The 16,882-nt window shown below is 41.7% G+C and overlaps 1 protein-coding gene across 2 annotated transcripts; it reads right to left on the bottom strand.

The window, feature by feature from the left end:
• Positions 1 to 52: 52 nt before the first annotated feature.
• On the bottom strand, positions 53 to 15,303 carry mbd6 (methyl-CpG binding domain protein 6). Of its 2 annotated transcripts, XM_053497707.1 has the most exons (14): positions 14,865 to 15,303; positions 14,406 to 14,588; positions 13,097 to 13,273; positions 11,601 to 11,740; positions 9,517 to 9,619; positions 8,775 to 8,943; positions 6,553 to 8,592; positions 5,607 to 6,451; positions 5,021 to 5,168; positions 3,506 to 3,630; positions 2,556 to 3,215; positions 1,360 to 1,409; positions 1,213 to 1,276; positions 53 to 1,059 (listed from the first exon to the last, which is right to left on the bottom strand). In XM_053497707.1, the coding sequence occupies exons 4-14, from the start codon at positions 11,714 to 11,716 to the stop codon at positions 1,009 to 1,011; spliced, it is 4,371 nt and encodes a 1,456-aa protein (XP_053353682.1). In that variant the 5' UTR covers positions 11,717 to 11,740; positions 13,097 to 13,273; positions 14,406 to 14,588; positions 14,865 to 15,303; the 3' UTR covers positions 53 to 1,008. The 2 variants fall into 2 exon arrangements, with proteins under 2 accessions (XP_053353682.1, XP_053353681.1); XM_053497706.1 differs by having other exon boundaries at positions 14,406 to 15,303.
• Positions 15,304 to 16,882: the final 1,579 nt, after the last annotated feature.

Genomic DNA, 16,882 nt, shown 5'->3' with positions numbered 1-16,882 from the left:
CTGCTTCATAACTGTAGAGTTGTTCCAAGAAGGAGACACAACCAGCAAAATGTACAGGTAATTGTTTTAATTTGTTAAATAAAAGTTGACTCCCATAAAAACAAAGAAATGCTACTGATCACAAAGTATTCTCTTTACAAAACCAATGTAAATATGGGACAGGAAAGGGGTTGTTTCTGGGGAGGAAATACTTTACAAATTGATCATTTTTTCCTAAAAAAGTGTACAAAATAAAATACTAAAACTGTACATATTTACATAAATTCATTATTAAAATTGCATAATCATCCTCATTATTACTTTAAACCATTAATTTAATATTTTGTGCCTACGTTGATAAGGTGGCAGTTGATGTCAGAGGAAACGGAATGGGCGAGTTACAGCTCTGACTATAAAAGCAGACTGCCACAGCTCACAGTATTGAACTCCGCCCCCTGACTTACACACACATACACGTATACAGTACATACTTTCCTTACACACAACAGTGTGTAAGAAAGGAGACTCTACTCATGAGGTTACGTAGGTCATCACATACGCAGTGACAATGTTAAGCCTGTAAATATTTGATTTCAGTCAAAGTTTTGATGGAAATTTATCCCCGCATCACTCCAGCATGATCCATGGCAGGTAGGAAAGAAAATTAAAGGGAATGCTATAACTATGATTGGCCGATAGAGGGCGTTACAGGCCCATAATAAGGACTGAAAATAAAATGAGAGAGAGAGAGAGACATCCTATGCAGTAGTGTTGGCTAGCCATTTACATCATTTGTATTGTTCTGGTCACTGTGGCTAGAAAAATGTAAAAACAGAACAAGTCCAATCGAAAAGAGAGAGGGAAGAATGAAGAAAGGAGGCGAGTGAGGTAACTAGGCTTTTGAAAAGATGGAGTGCGTTCTGCAGGACAGCACAGTGTAGCTCAACTGTACACTGTGGGGTTTGCCATACTGACAGTGCTGGTGTTGGTGTGTAAAGTACAGTAGGATAAGGGCTTCTGTTAGAACGTCTATCTGACCACACGCCGCCTTTTCCCTCTCGCTGGCCTCTGCAGTGCTATCTGCATCACACAAGATTTACGGGATTAGAAATGAATTGCAACATAAACCTGATACAGTCAGGCAGAATGTCCTCTGTCTGAGAGAAAGATTTGTACAAGAGCGTTTAAAACAGCCTATAACGCATTTCTGGGATGTTTGTGTGTTGGGCTCACTGTAGCTGCTGGTTCCTCTATGATGCGCTCGATATCTCCAGGAAACTCCGGCCCTCTCTGCAGCCTTGTGTGAAGAGACAGCAAGGAGTTGGCTTCAACTTTAAAAAGATCAATTGCTTTGATTTTTGCTCACTGACACAGACTCACGTTTGTTTTCTTTTCCGTCCCCTTCGGGCTCCTGTCCGCATTTCTAAAGCCTGAAACAGGATGAGAAGTAAAATTAAGTCCTGAATATAATAAAACGATCCCCTGCATTGCAGAATTAATTTAACATTTTCCCCACTTTCTTTGTGAAAAGTACTTTAGAGTCCACAGTCACCAGGGCACAGTGTACAGTTGTGGCCAAAGGTTTTGAAAATAATACAAACATTAATTTTCACAAAGTCCGCTGCTTTAGTGTTTTTAGATATTTTTGTCAGATGTTCCTATGGTATACTAAAGTACAATTATAAGCATTTCATAAATGTCGAAGGTTTTTACATTAACATACAATTACATTAAGTTGGATAGTTGAGAAAAGTTGCCCACTCTCTTGGCTAAGAAGCAACTCCACACAAACCGAAGACTGAAAATGACTGATGATGGTGCTCGCCTTCATAAATTTCAAGAAGGGCAACAAAAAAAAAATCCACTTCTCTTTAAGAAAAACATCAAGGACAAGACTGATATTCTGCAAAAGGTACTGGGATTGGACTACTGAGGACTGGGGGGAATTAATTTACTCTGATTGTTTGGAAAACCGGAAAAAAGCTTGCCGGGAGAAGAGAAGCTGAGGGCTACCATCATTCCTGTGTCATGCTAACAGTTGAGCATCCTGAGACCATTCATGTGTGGGGTTGCTTCTCAGCCAAGGAAATGGGCTCACTCACGAGCAACAACTTCTCTCAACCATCCCAGAACAGTTTGGTGACAAACAATGCCTTTCCAGCATGATGGAGCACCTCGCCATAAGGCAAAAGTGATAACCAAGTTGCTTTGGCCCCCCAGACCTTAATCCCATTGAGAACTTGTAGTCAATCCTCAATAAGCGGGTGGAAATATTGAGTCTTTGCATGAACATAATGTAATTGTAAATAAAAGCCTTTTGACACTTATGAAATGCCTGTAATAACATACAGTATACCACAGTAACATCTGACAAAAAAATCTAAACATTGAAGCAGCAGACTTTGAGAAAATTCATTTTTGCATCAATCTCAAAACTTTTGCTGAAAAACATTGAGATTATTTAAGCTATTTTTTAAATTATACAATATTGTCATTTTAGGTCTTAAAACAAAAAAGAATGAGCTTTGTAGTAGAACCAATTCAGCAAAGTAGTTTATTCTTGCAGAGACACTTACCCTCCCTTGCTCTGTGTTCACATTACCCATGGCATCATCCACAGGGTCAATGTTCCCTCTCTCTCTGGGGCTCAAGTACCCCGGTGCCTGTCTCCGTTCTTCCTCACCGTCGTCATCCCTTCCTGCTCCTGGACCGATACCGTTACTATAGACACACAGCTTGGCTGAGCCGTCAGTCTTTGCCTCTTCCATGAATGTGAGATGAAGGGGAGCATCTGGTTGATGAGACTCTGCAGGTTTACAGGGTGGAGTGGTGGGCGGGTCTTCACTGAGTTTGGGCGTGCCACGTGCTGGAGAGTGGGCGGCTTCCATGCTGAGGCGGGACAAGTCAAGATTGTGTACCGAGCATGCTCGCCGAGGACTAAGAGAGGGTGCGAGCTCTGGGTACGAGAGCGCATTGGTGTCACTCCCTCCTTCTGAGCCACGCCCACTCACCTGCAGGAAGGAAGTGTAGATGGTGTCCATAAAGGAACCATACGGGTCAATGAGCCCTGGTTCAGCCGCTGCTGATTCTTCCTTCTGCTGTGTAGGAGGCTGTAGGTGACCAGGATTAAGCAGGGAATCCTGGCACAGTTGGGAAGGAGGGAGGTCTTCTTGTGCAGGTGTGGTCTCATGTACAGCCAGTGGTTTCTCCCCCATTAGTGTTGGACCCATAGACAACTAAAAAAAAAGTGGAAAAAAATACTTATAATTTAAGTAGTGTGATAAACATATACCCTGACTAAGTACTGATTCTAGATTATTTTGTAGTGTTACTTCCTGAAAGGTGAACGGCTTTGCTTAAGATTATACATCATGAATCTATAAAACAATAGCCCGTAATACAGAAGTGCACCTTTAATTCTTATGTTATTTATTGCAAAATCAAACATAAGTTTAAAAGGTAGAGTTGCAAAATGGGGGACAGGGGGATAAAATCAGTCTTGCATATGTTTGTAATTCTGTGTTACCTGCAGGCACGTTAGTGGGTTAAGGGCAGCCTGGTTCTGTGATAGTGGCATTCCAAGTGACAACAAAGGCCCTGCTGCTAGTAAACTGTGGAGATTATTGATGTTACCCAAAGCTGCCAGGTCACCTGGACACAAGAAAAAGTTTGTGTTTAATTAGACCTGAAGAAAAAAAAAAAAAAAAAAAAAAAAACTTTTCCTGTTGTATTCCTAAGACCTGAGCATATGTAGTTCTCTGTAGCCTGTTCGTGTGGACTACCACAATTACATCATATCGACTGGGTTAGCCAGCTGACCGCCATGTTTGCATACAGTATGTCAAAGTCTTTATGGTGAACTCTGTCAAAGTCATGTAAAGCTCTCATAAGCATTTCTTTACGATTTCAATAGGCAAGTTAAAAACGGTGTATAATACAGATGGGAGGGGAAATCGATTCAGTGATTTAATCTGAGTGAATCACTTTATCTGATTTAAGTGATTTCTTTATGTGGCGATTCACGATTGCCACACTGACTCCAATTGGTTTATTATAAATCATTTTTAAAACATTTTAATATGTTGCAGTTTCTGTATAATCCTACAAGGATCTAAAAATTCATACATGGCCAGTCAGCAACACATCATGTGTGGTAGGAGCAAATTATTTGCCAGGTTTGTTTAGAGTTTCAAAATCTGTAAAAATCATGACACAAATCACATTGCCTAGGTATCAGAATATCATACTGGATGATTCCCGGTGAGACACATACATAGATTACAAAAAAATAAAAATAAAATAATAATAATAATAATAATAATAGGTGCTACTGAATTCAATACATTTTAAAAACTGTAAACCATAATCTGTTTATAACAAATTAATCTAATCTCAAAAGGCTAGACTTCACTGACTGGTCAAGGCATAGAGTAAAGAATCTCTCCTGGTCGCTTTGACATCAGGAAAAATATCAAACCATTTTTCTGTTGACTTTTTCTGACCACAAATAAAGCTAGCTGAGGTTCTGATCAAGCCATATCTATAGGAATGAACACAAACAATACAATCTTATCAAGTGACTTTGATATGTTTTGATATTAGAATACAATTGAAGGCATCAATACTAGTGTTTTACATGATAAACAAACGCAGCACTCCACAGAGTAGAGTAATATGCTATGAACCTCATAATGACCACAATGTTAGTCCCAGCACCTAGCCTTACCAATACGGCACCTGCTATGCGCTTACAGTCTACCACTGAACCCTGGTCTCATCCTGATTGGCATCAAAACTATTTTCATGGAAACTTTTCACAGGCTGCCTCCAGCCCGAAATACACATTTTAAAGGCATCACAAGAAAGTGTAGGAGGACTAGACAGGGATATACAAGAGAATCTCCACTGCAAGCTAACTGTACAACAATCACATCATAACTTGAACTTACAGGACTGGGCACAAATAGTATGTATTACATCAACAAAAACAACACAATCAAAATAAGCAAGGAATAGTTTTGAGCAGTTTTACTTCACTTACCCAGAACCCCTTGGGACAAGATTGTGGGAAGAAATTGAGGCGTCTGGCTGTTGGTCTTGTCGTGCTCAGTCAGTGAGTCACATGTTTCCTGTCCAGTGACTGGTACCATTGGGGTACAGGACACAGAGGTAGAAACCAGTGCAGAACCCTACAACGTGCAAAAATAGATACACAAGATATCTTGACTTGAAACATTTTTACAAATTCAAGCTCAAGATGTCTGGCTATTTATACACTCTCTCAGTTCACCTCTCCTGAGAGCCTGGCCTCATAGCAGATAAATAACCGCTTGATGAACTCAACATGATTTTAAATCAAACTCAATAGGGAACACTGTGTACATTTAGCGATTTACAGCACATGGAATGATTTGAAACTATTTAAGTGCTTAAATCTCTATACACTTCTGGTTTTAACACACTCTGGCAGTGCTTTAGGAAATACCACTTCTTTATACATTTGCTTTTGGAATATCAGCATAGCACAGTAGTTCCCTTTTCTAACATTAACAAGTGCGGTGTGCAACATTTCTGTTCCCTACGTTTCTAGGTAATTTTGTATTTTTCTATATTCTGAGTGAGTGTACCTGAGTAGGAGGTGGGGGGGATGGTGTGTGGTTGGGAAGGGTTTCAGCCTGTGCAAGGGCTGCAGCCAGCAGTGCAGGGTTCAGGGACAGGAAGGCGGCGGGAGGAGGAGGGGGAGGAGAAGTGAGCTGGGCAGAGAGCAAAAGCGACTGGCCATCTGCAGGTGGTGCTAGAGCCTGGAGGGCATCTAGGAGTCCCGGCCCCATCAAGACAGAATCCAGCAGAGCCGGGGTCTTCTCTAGAGACATCCCTTCCCCGAATACCTGCTGCAGTGGAGGGAGGTCTAAATTGAGTCCCGGCAATGGGAGCATGGCAGCTGGGTTCTGCCCAAGAAGCAAAGATGCCATGAGCAGCGCCTGTAGTCCAGGGTTCTTTTCACCAGCCTCAAGCCCTGCAGCTACACCTGGAGCCAGTGGAGGCCCTGGAGAAGGAGGATTCAACAGACTGACGAGATTAAGAGGGAGGTCCCCCTGCGGTCCCAGTGCAGAAGGCAGAACATTGAGTAAAGAAGCCTGGTTGAGGAGGTTGCTTGCGTGTTGTGGAGTCTGTGCGGCTCCAGTTGTGGGAGCCTGAGTGCTCGTCCAGAGCCCGAGAGGCAGGGACCCTAAGAAAGGGGGAAGAAGGGAAGGCAAGGCTGCATTCGAGGAGAGAAGCTGAAGGAGTTGTTCTTGTGTCATGAAGGGGAAAGATTCAGCCAGCTGCAAGGTGCTTGCATGATCAGTTGCAGAGTTTGGAAGATCAGCTGAAGTGGGGCCAGATGCATGGGCTAGGGCAAGGTTAGGGTCGTGGTCACAGCCAGAAAGTAGCTTAGTCTCCAAATTCTGCTGCTCTTCGGATATTACAGCACCTGAGAAAAGAGAAGTCATGTTTGTTATAAGAAAATGGCCTCACTAAGTTATTTTTGTTTCTTTTTCATGAAAAATCTAAGATATTATATATTAATCTTACCCTCATTATCTGTAGCCTGGTTTTGTTCTGACTGGTTTGGTTGGTAGATGTTTTGATCAGATCCAACATCCCCTAGTTTGGCTCCGGAGCTTTTCTGTGACACAACCGAAGCAGAGAGGCAGGGAGATGAAGACAACTGGCTCATCACACCAAGAGTATGGCTGTTAATGGAAGGCTCAGTTCCTGCACTGGTGCTTGTGTGAGGCAGGCTCAGATTCAGAACTGCACTATTTGCTGTTGTTTTCAGGTTTACTGCAACTGCGTCTGTGTCTTCGCATGTCAGAGAAAGGGGCTGAGTACTTGCCAGTTGAGTAAGAGACTCCAAAGTGGGCACTAGGTTTTGGGGCTGAGACTGCTTTATGTGGATTTGTGTTTGTGGTTCAAGGTGGCTGTCATACTGAGGCGATTGAGAGGTACCCAAAGGTGGTGATGAAGGGGGCACAACCGTGTGCCGGCTGGGTGGGACTGTAGGCGAAGTATTGTTCTGGGCGCTCTGCATACTGAGGAGCTGGAGCAGGGCAGAGAGGGGCTGGGATGAAGCAGGGGCTGAGGAAAGAGGAAGGGAGTTGGAAAGAGGAAGGGAATTGGGAAGAGCAACCCTTTTGCCCTCTTCCCATTCCATCTGCCTTAGTACACTATTAGGCACAGAAGTGGTGGAAGGAGGAGCACCAGACAAGCGTGCAGGCTGGAGGTGGTTTTCTAAGTGGGTCACAGGAGGAGACAAGCTAGAGGATGATAGAGAAGGGGAAGACACAATAGGGGGGGTTGCAACCTGGTCTCCCACAGTCCGGTTTACCTGCGATTCTTTTAGCATGCTAAGAACAGTGGGTGAACGGCGCTGGCGTTTACGGCGTAATGTTTTTTCAGGCGGAGAAGGGTTGGACATGGGGAGAGAGGGGGAGTGAGGAAGCAAAAAAGCCGTCAATGATTGGGTTGGGGCAGTAGGGGTGTTAAGGGTACTGTTTAAAGTGCTAATTAATACCTTGGACTGCTGCTCCTTGTCCAAGGCTGGGAGAGGAAGGGCACCCTGGCTCTGGTTTTTCTGATTGGCCAGCTGGGCTTTAGCAGCTGCTGAAAGGAGGCTACTAGCTGGAAAAGAGTTGCTGATGTGCTGCTGGCTCTTCTGCTGACACAGGAACTGACCCAAAGGGAGACCAATCAGTCCTGGAGCAGAACCTAGGACCGGTCCATTCCTCTTATCGCAGGAATTATTCTGGGCTGGCTGCGAGTTTTGCATTGGATGGAGTTTGTTTTTGCCGCTGAACGTGTGGTGATGTTGCGTAGAGTCAGGGTTGGTGGTGGTGGTGCTGCAGTCTTTGTAGTGCTGCAAAATGCCCTCTAGACGACTGCGTGGGCTGGTTGGGGGTAGGGAGAGTTTGGGCGAAGAGCAGGGCTGCGTGGGAGGCAGAGGAGAAGAGGAAGGTTTAACGCCCTGAGCGAGCATGGATCCTGGAGCTCCCTCAGAGAGAGATGACGTGGAGGAGTGACGAGATCGCTGGTGAGGGGAGAAAGTGTCCTGAGCACGAGAAGGGGATGGACAGAGAGAAAGAGGAGATGATGATTTCACAACCGTTCCCTGTACATGAGACTGTCCTGCCCTGGCAATCACAGGCGAAGATGAAGAAGTTGTTGGTGAAGAAAATGTCACGAGAATGGAAGAGTCTGTCTGGTACGTGTGGGTCGTGTCTAATTTTGTAGTGCTGGGAGAGACTGGCTTGGATGGTGCTCTTTGGAGGCTGGATTGGCTAAGGGCAGGGTGAGGGCTCCACTGCTGTTTCCCATAAACAGCTATGCTGGGCCCTGGGGACTGGGCAGAAGTCTTCTTTAAGGGCGAGCTCGGATCAGGCGTCAGTATGGAGTTGGTGTGAGATACAGATCCATTCTGAAGAGCGAGAGGCGATGGTACGGGAAAGCTGCCACTGCTGCTGGGTCTGGCCTGGTTTAGCGTCAGCTGAGTTGTGTAAGTGCGGTGGGTTACATCTCCTCGGGCCCCTATAGACCCTCTCTTATCCTTCCCATCCACCAAGCACGCACTGCTCCCTAGAAGCAAATGCACACTTCACTATATAAAAATATGAACTATAAATGTAGGCATGGATTTCAAAACATCAATTACTAAAGCATACACATCAACATGAAAGTTAATAGATATTATCACGTTAACAGAACACACTGCAGGGATCATATCCATGTCAGTATACAATGACATTAAATGAGTGTACCTGAGCCATGAGCTGGTAATGGTAATTGGGAAGCCTGCATACTCCGACACAGGGCAGCCATGGCGACCACTTTCCTGCGATGGTTGCACAGTTTGGTCATATCTTCTTCCACCTTCCCTGACTGATGACTCTGAGCAGGAACCCCTGCAGCAGAGTCGAAGTTGAAAACCTGAAGGAACAAAGTTCATTAAGGAGACATGTATTTTTTTTTTTTTTTTATCGTCAACTTTCCACCATCTTTGCTCTTTAATCAGATAAAGACAGTACTGGATATGTCAAAAATCAGAGAGAATTTTTTAAAGAACAATTTAATGATGAAATACAGGAGTTTAGACAAAATCTGAAGTGGGCAAAGATGCTGAATTTTTATTTCGCTCATTTACTATAAATAATTTAACATTTACTGGATCCAAAATATTTCCTTTGACTTCATTTTTCTTCATAAAACATTTTTCCTTGCACTAGCACAAATATGATAAAAAGTACCTTAGCAAGTTTTGAAACAAAATCAGAACATCACATAACGTCACGTCTAGCAAACACTCAACAGGACATGCAACAGGACTGGTTAAATAATAATAATAGTAATAATAATAATAATAATAAACGCGAACAATCACAATATAAAACTATAACTAATATTCCAACACTACTGTGTATTTTCTTTGTCTGTTCATTTTAGCAGTGAATAACAAGAAAAAAAAGAAAAGGTCTCATTTTAACTATTAAACAGGCATCTCACCTTATGAAGGACAAGTGGGCATTCTAGTCCACACTTACATGTGCCATCTGTCAACAGATACACCCTCACCTCTTCCACTGAACACAGAACTGTACCACTTGGGCTAAGAGAGAAAGAGACAGAAAGAGAGCGAGACAGAGAGAGAGATTGGGGGGAGGGGGGGTCAGTGCATAAATTTTCTGCTTAAACATCTTAGCTCAAAGTGCCTGTTTAACAGCTCAGTGAATGTGTTTGAATGTTTGTGAATGAAGTTTGCTTTGCTACACCCACAGCTGTCTTGACTGTCATTGAACCTCATTCTTGCAACTTTTTATTTAAAACAAAGCCACTTATTTCCTCACTATTATACTTATTATACATTATACAGATTTCTTTGCTTTTAAAAAGTAATCATTGAATAAATTGTGGAGTTAAAAAAAAAAAAAAAACCACTAGTTGTCCTAATTATTCTTCAACAGTACTGACAGAAAATGTATATTCATGTAATGCACACCATCTTCTCTGATGCTTTCATAACCCAACTTTAGACGAGGAAAAAAAAAAAGTCCATCTACATCAAGAGTGACCAGAGCTGGCAGTTAATCAGGACCGAGAGCAAACAGAACCGAGAGAAGTCCTGTTATACTTCATGCTTTTTGCAGGCAGGCAAAACAAATACTAGACAGATTAAACAGTGTATATAATAAAGAGTGCACAAATATTGTACATAATACAGATTGTAAAAAAAAAAAATTAAATGACCAGAGCATTTAAGTAAGCATTTCAGAGTAGGAAATTGCTCCCAAGTGGCCTACTTAGTTGTCCTACTCTTTTAGCAATTTATCAATGTTCTTAAAATAGGAAATCATTCCAATCGCCAGCAAAACTTGGAACTCCAGGGGTTATAGCAGAGACGTGTACGGAGGAGAGACGGTTTGGTGACATTGAGTGACTTAGAGTTCATAAGCGATGTGTTTGGACAAAAATAGAAATACTTTTTGTATTGGTCCATTAACAAACATTTTATATGCTGTCTCTGCAGGTGACCGCTACTCTACTCATTGTCACAGCCGACAATGTTGGAAATAATAAATTAAACTTTGCTCTTACAACACCACAAGATCATGTGCAGATTCATACATTTCCCCCCCATCACGCAGCAAGATATCAATAGAAAACTAGCTGCATTCTTGCACATAACTGGTTTCCCTGAAGCTGTTGGCATTATCCATGGCACACAGATTAAAATAATCGTCCCAAGCACCAATGAGGAGGCTTATGTGAACCAAAAACATCATTACAGCATCAACACTCAAGTGGATGCAACATGATCATTGATTTAATACATACACGCTTTTATTAAAATATTTATGTGGTACACAACTTTTTTTTTTGTTTGTTTGTTTTTTGTGATTCTCTGTTATAAAAAGCACTTCATTAACACGGTGTAACCACCGTCATTCACACTCCTCAGGGGTACGTGGAGCAAACTGACAGGTGGCATCGATGGTTTCACAAGTTGACGTACACTCACTATGTTTATCTTTAGAGGTAAAAGTAGGGCAGAATTTTCCTGTAATTATTTCTTTACATGTTGCTTTGGCCTCTGCAAACAAGATGGTCTCATCATATTCCAATTTTGCTTTTTCTTTTCTTCTACTTATTGTCATTAGATTGAGAATCCTACACAGCTCTGTTAAAGGGGCATATCACACATCGACAAGTTTTGTCTATGTGAATAAGGACTTTCACACAACTTCAATGACTGTCATTTTGATTTTCCACATTTTAAAACTACAAACATTGTCAAAACTACAACACTCACTATAAAATGTAATGTACTTTGTGGCTCCCAATGTCAAACAGTGATGTCACACACTTTCCTAGAAGTTGTCCTACTCCTTACTTAAAGTAGGAAAAGAAAAGGAAGCGTCATAAATCAATTTTATGTCCTACTCTGAGCTAGGAATATGTTTAGATATAAATTAACTTTAAGCATGATTCCTAGGAGTGATTCTGAAACGCTTAGTAAATACGGGCCCAGCAGATGAAGCAGATGAAGTACCAAAAGTACATGGAGGAAACTGATATGGGTGAAAAGTTACCTAATGTAAGCCACAGCCCCATCCTCCACCTTTCTCTGCCAACCAACAGGGACCTGAGCGGTGAGTGTCGGACCACCATCTTTTTTTCCTGCTGCCTTCTCACTGCCCCCAGTCATTTTTGGCTCACATGCATCCAGCTCCTGTAAATCCAAACCACAGACAAGTCAAAACCCATTTACACTCATTCCTCTTCTATACCGCTTTATCCTGTATTCAGGGTCGAGGGGACCTGGAGCCCATCCAGGCTAAGCACGGGAAAAACATGCAAACTCCATGCACACAGAGACAGGAATCGAGCCTGGCCGGGAATTGAAACCGGACCCTGGAGGTGCAAGGCGACAGAGCTAACCACTACACCACCGTGCCGCCAACCCATTTACAATAAGAAATAAATCTAATTTGCAGATAAACAAACTATATATTTACAGATTACCAAAAAAGTTCTGTAAACATTATTATAACAGTAAATGTGTAACAGTTGACAATATGAAGATCTAACTGGATAAGGTCCCTCTCCAGTTGCCTTTAATAAAATATTACCCAATCAGGCAAAATATTATAAACATTAGCATCAGCAACACCTAGGTTTTGGGTTCTCCTTGTGCCACCAAGTTAGCTTTGGGCCCGAAGCCTGATGCTCTGCCAGCCATCTGGAGGTGTGCTGTGGTGCATGGCAACCGGAAACTGGCAGCAGATCTTTTGGGGGCTGTGTGTTGCTGGATGGGGCCTCTTTGGATCAGACTTGTTTGCCATTCACATCCCATGAATGCTCAAGTGGATTGGGATCTGGGGAATTTGCACCCAGGTCGGCAGCAGCCTCGGCAGCAGTTCTTCCTGCTGGGCCATGTCTGTGGCAAACTGGGTGTTCTCGTGCCCTGATATCATGGCCAGCAAAAACTTTTCTTTTATGTGATTTGAGTTGCGTTCCCTTTACTGTGGGATCAGACTGACTAGGCGGGTCGGTCTTTGGTCCCTGCAGACAAAAATGGGCCTTGGGTGACCATGATCCTGTCACAAGTTTTACCAGAATATAATTAATAATTAGTGATAATGTGCTAATGCTATGTGGTGTTTACGCTTACATGGCTGATTGATGCGTGCTTCCAACATTGGCATAGCAAGTGTTTGATATGGCTCTTCATTGGAACTAAGACACCCAAACCTCTTCCAAATGGCAATATGCCAAAAGTCAGTTCCATAAAGACATGATGTGTCAAGGTTGGAGAGGAAGAACTTGAGTGTCTGCAAATAGCCCCGACCACAAACCCAATGAACACACACGACCTCCTCAAATGATCTCATTAATCTCCACAATCACACTCCAAAATCTAGTAGAAAGCCTTTTCAGAAACTGGAGGTACTTTTTATTGCAAAGCGAGTATGACCATGATGTAAAGGTGTTCACAAACATTTCCCTTGCCACTGTATATTTCACTATATTTCACTCTCACTATATTCAGACAGCAAAACTTTACTTTTCTGTTATTAAACTGTACCTTTTCATCTTTATTTAGCCAGGATCAGCACCATCCATGAAATCCACCCCACTGAAAACATCCTTGGTAGTGTCGCCAGCGCTCAACACAACTGCACTCAAACCTTGCCGAAACAGGCAGTCCTCTCTTCTCTTTATCCTGGTGGACTCTCGGGTTTGGAAAGCCCTCTGTCACAATCTGAAATGTAAAGTGCAACTTTGACATCAGCACTTTGGTTTAATGCACATTATAGACCACAATTTTGTGTGTTTTAGAACAAACAATGAAAAGTTCATGAATCATAACCATAGAAAATATTAGTGTTTGCATTTAAATAATAAACATAATATTTAAACATTCGGATTATGTTCATCGATGAAATCCCTACTGTTGGGTCGATAAGTTTTATTTTGTAGTTAAAAGGGGCTCTGACAAGTCTGCACACCCTGGAAATACTGAAGTGCTTAAACCCCTAAAGACAACAGAGTGCTGAGAGAGAGAAGAGCAAAAACAGGGAGCAGAGGAAGAGCATGGTGAGATAAAGGTGTGAAATGTGTCACTATATTTCCTGTTTCCTCCTGAACAGACTGCAGAGGCTCTCCAAATGCCACGGGGGCAAATTACTGAAACCAAAGTGTAATCTGTGAATATAATGAGCTCAGTCAAGCTTAGGAAAGGTTTAAACGTGATTGTAATAATCTTATCAGGAATACAGACACAAGCTGCTGCACGTAAACAAGCTTCAAACCTTGTTAGTAGTCCAAATCGGCAAGCTGCATCATTTTATTTTATAAATGTTAAAATATAAAAGTAAAAACAAACAAATAAACAATAGGCCTAAATGAATGAGAAAATGTCCGAGTCTGTTTCTAACCTACAGGGTGTCATGACAGAAGGAAAGTAAACAAGCGAGGACAAGGAGGAATAAAAACACTATTATTATTTCAAGGCTTTATTATCTTAACCTAACAAGTCGCCGGGATTAACGCAGTCTTATGACTTATTAAAACCATAAGCGAATAAATAAAACCGCACTGAGACAAGCAGCTGTGCACTGACTGGAGAATAATAACGAGAGGATAATTCTGTTTAAAGCTAACAGCTAGCTAGCGCCTAGACACTACTGAGCTAACTCGCTAGCTAGCTTCACGGGCTGTTGAGAAACGATTAGACTGAACGGTAAAACTGTATAATAGTGAAAGTGTGGCATCAGCAAAGAAATTAAACGGGAAAAGACAGAATTAATGCGGAATAGCTGCAGATCGGTGAGGGGAGGGGAGTGTGCAGACAGCAGGTCCTGTTAGCTCGCTCGGCTGGTTTAGCCACATACCTCCTCCTGTGTTTACGAAGTTTTGCTGCTTGTTAGCCGCGCTGAGGCAGAGCAGAGAGATAGCGGAGCCTCCGGACCGCCTTTAGCTCCGACTGCTGCTTCAGTGAACACTGAGGATGGCACTAAACTGTTTCCCAGGCACTTTCCTACCTCTTCTCCGTCTGCGCCATCCGTCCGTCCTGCCTAAAAACAAAGAGCAATAACGCTAGCGGGGTTTTATTGCGCCCGATGCATTGTCGCCAGAAATCAGCTGAAATTTCGAGCGGATCTCAGTCGCGCGAGGACGAGCCGATTGTCTCATTCAAAGCGTCAAAACCACAATAAGCTTCTTAAGTACGCGAAAACAGAGTTAAAAATTCACTGCGCTTTAAGTAATTCCCCGTTTCCATTAATCCCCGTTTCAAGTTCCTATTTTCTGCAGGATTTCGTGCCAAAAAAATCATGGAGTTTCCTTCGGACCTGCGCACTGGCTTCCTTCGGCCTAGGGAATTCCATACCCACAATGCACTGCGCTGAAGGGAGCGTCTGGACTCGACAGAAGCAAAAAGCTGGCCGTTTCTTCTTCTTTGTGTGTTTTATTGGCTTTTGGCAAACAACAGAATGGCGAGTTATCGCCACCAATTGGTAAGGAGTGTGAATCAGGATTTAGTTTTATACTGTACAAGTATGGGTCGTTGATGAGAAAATAAGTTGTAGAAATAGTTTAAAAGATTAAAGCTTAAAAAAGCTGATCAGCTTTAATATAATCAGTGATATTACTATTTAAGATTGAAGTTAATGTGTATGTGTGCCTGTCTTTTTGTACAGCTAAACTCTTCGCATAACTTATTACTACCAAGAAATTAAATTTTGTAAGGTTGAGTATCTTTGACTCCTTGTTTTACGCTAAGTTGTACTTCTTTCGTCTTCAGCCAAATGCACTCCCTGTTCAGTAATCTGAGAGTAAATCACAGATCACAAATCAAAAAAGTAGTCTTGTCTTAAAACTACTTGAGTGTATAAAATTCACTTATACCCCTTCAGCCCTTTTATTTCTGTAAAAAAAAATTTTTTTTTAACTTATTTCATTTATGGCACAGGTTTAACTTTGGGCAAAAACCTAAGTACTGCAAAAGTTTCATTAAATTCTGTTTTGTGTGATGCTGTAATACATACCGACAGACTTACAGAGAGAATTTTTTTCTAAGACTGGTTTCAGGTTCCCCAACGTGTAAAATGTAAAGATATTATTAAAAGAGCAAGTTCTGACCAATGTACAGATAAAACCTTTCTTTTGCATATATAGATTATATGTAGCGATTAGGGCAATCCATGCCAGGGGGCGGGGGTTTGGGGTGGATATTTTAATGCATAATACTGGGCACTTAGTTTGGGAATTTTACACGTCCTCACCGAAATACAGAAGTAATGCCAAAGTTTCCTAAAATTCTGTCTGGCCAGTTTTGCATGATGCTGTGACAAATCATATAGATAGACATACAAACAGACAGACAGACATACAGAAAAATTTATTAGACTGGTTTTGGGTTCTTTAATGTATAAAATGTACAGATATCATTACAAAAGCGAGTTCTGACCAATTTACAGATGAAAACTTTCTTTTATTTATATGGATAAAAGCTACTGAAATCTAAAGGCACTCACACACTATGGGCAATTTGGAAATGCCAGTTAGCCTAATCTGCATGTTTGTGGACTGTAGGAGCAAACCAGAACAGAACAGGGAGAACATGCAAACTCCTCCAGGCACTCCAGTTTCCTCCCACAGTCGAAAGACATGCAGATTAGACTAATTGGCATTCCCAAATTGCCTGTAGTGTTTGTTTGTGTGTGTATGTGTGTGTGTGTGTGTTCTGCAACAAATTGGTACCCTGTTAAGGATGTGCTTCATAGCGATAAGTTAGACCTTGAACCTTATTCGAAATTACAACAAAAACTGATAATTCCTGAGTTTTTTATTAAAATATTTATTAGATAATTTTAAAATGCTTGTTAGGTTTCGAATTAGGTGGCTTCTTTTTTGTTTATATTTCTGACAGTAACAAAATGTGTTTAATGTCTCTTCTTGCACTCATTAGCTCCATTTGCCTGTTTTGTTCCCTAATATGTATAGCGTAATGCTGAGCCTAGTATTCCGAAATCTAAGTCTTGATATTATTTTTTGTCTTTCCTGTTTTTCCCTGCACATCTCATCTCTCCTACCTTTCTTTGAAACCATCATCCTTTTCTTTCCCTCACCCATTGCTGCTGCCACCTTTCCGGCAGCCTCTCCCTAATTATAATCTTATCTACTGCTCTACTAAAATTTACTATAATATCAGTGTTCTGTATTTTTCTCCTTTTTTTATACCATGTGTTTATTCCATTATGTGCTGGCACACATGAAAATGTTATACTTAGTCATTTATTCTGTAGTGTTTGTTGGATTTCTATTAAAATGTCTGCTCTACTATTAGAAAGACTGTGGTGTAAACTGA

This window comes from Clarias gariepinus, chromosome 6 (genome assembly GCF_024256425.1).
Source record: "Clarias gariepinus isolate MV-2021 ecotype Netherlands chromosome 6, CGAR_prim_01v2, whole genome shotgun sequence".
Lineage (NCBI taxonomy): Eukaryota > Metazoa > Chordata > Actinopteri > Siluriformes > Clariidae > Clarias > Clarias gariepinus.
The sequence above is the reverse complement of the archived record's forward strand: the minus strand, read 5'-3'. Positions and strand labels throughout refer to the sequence as shown.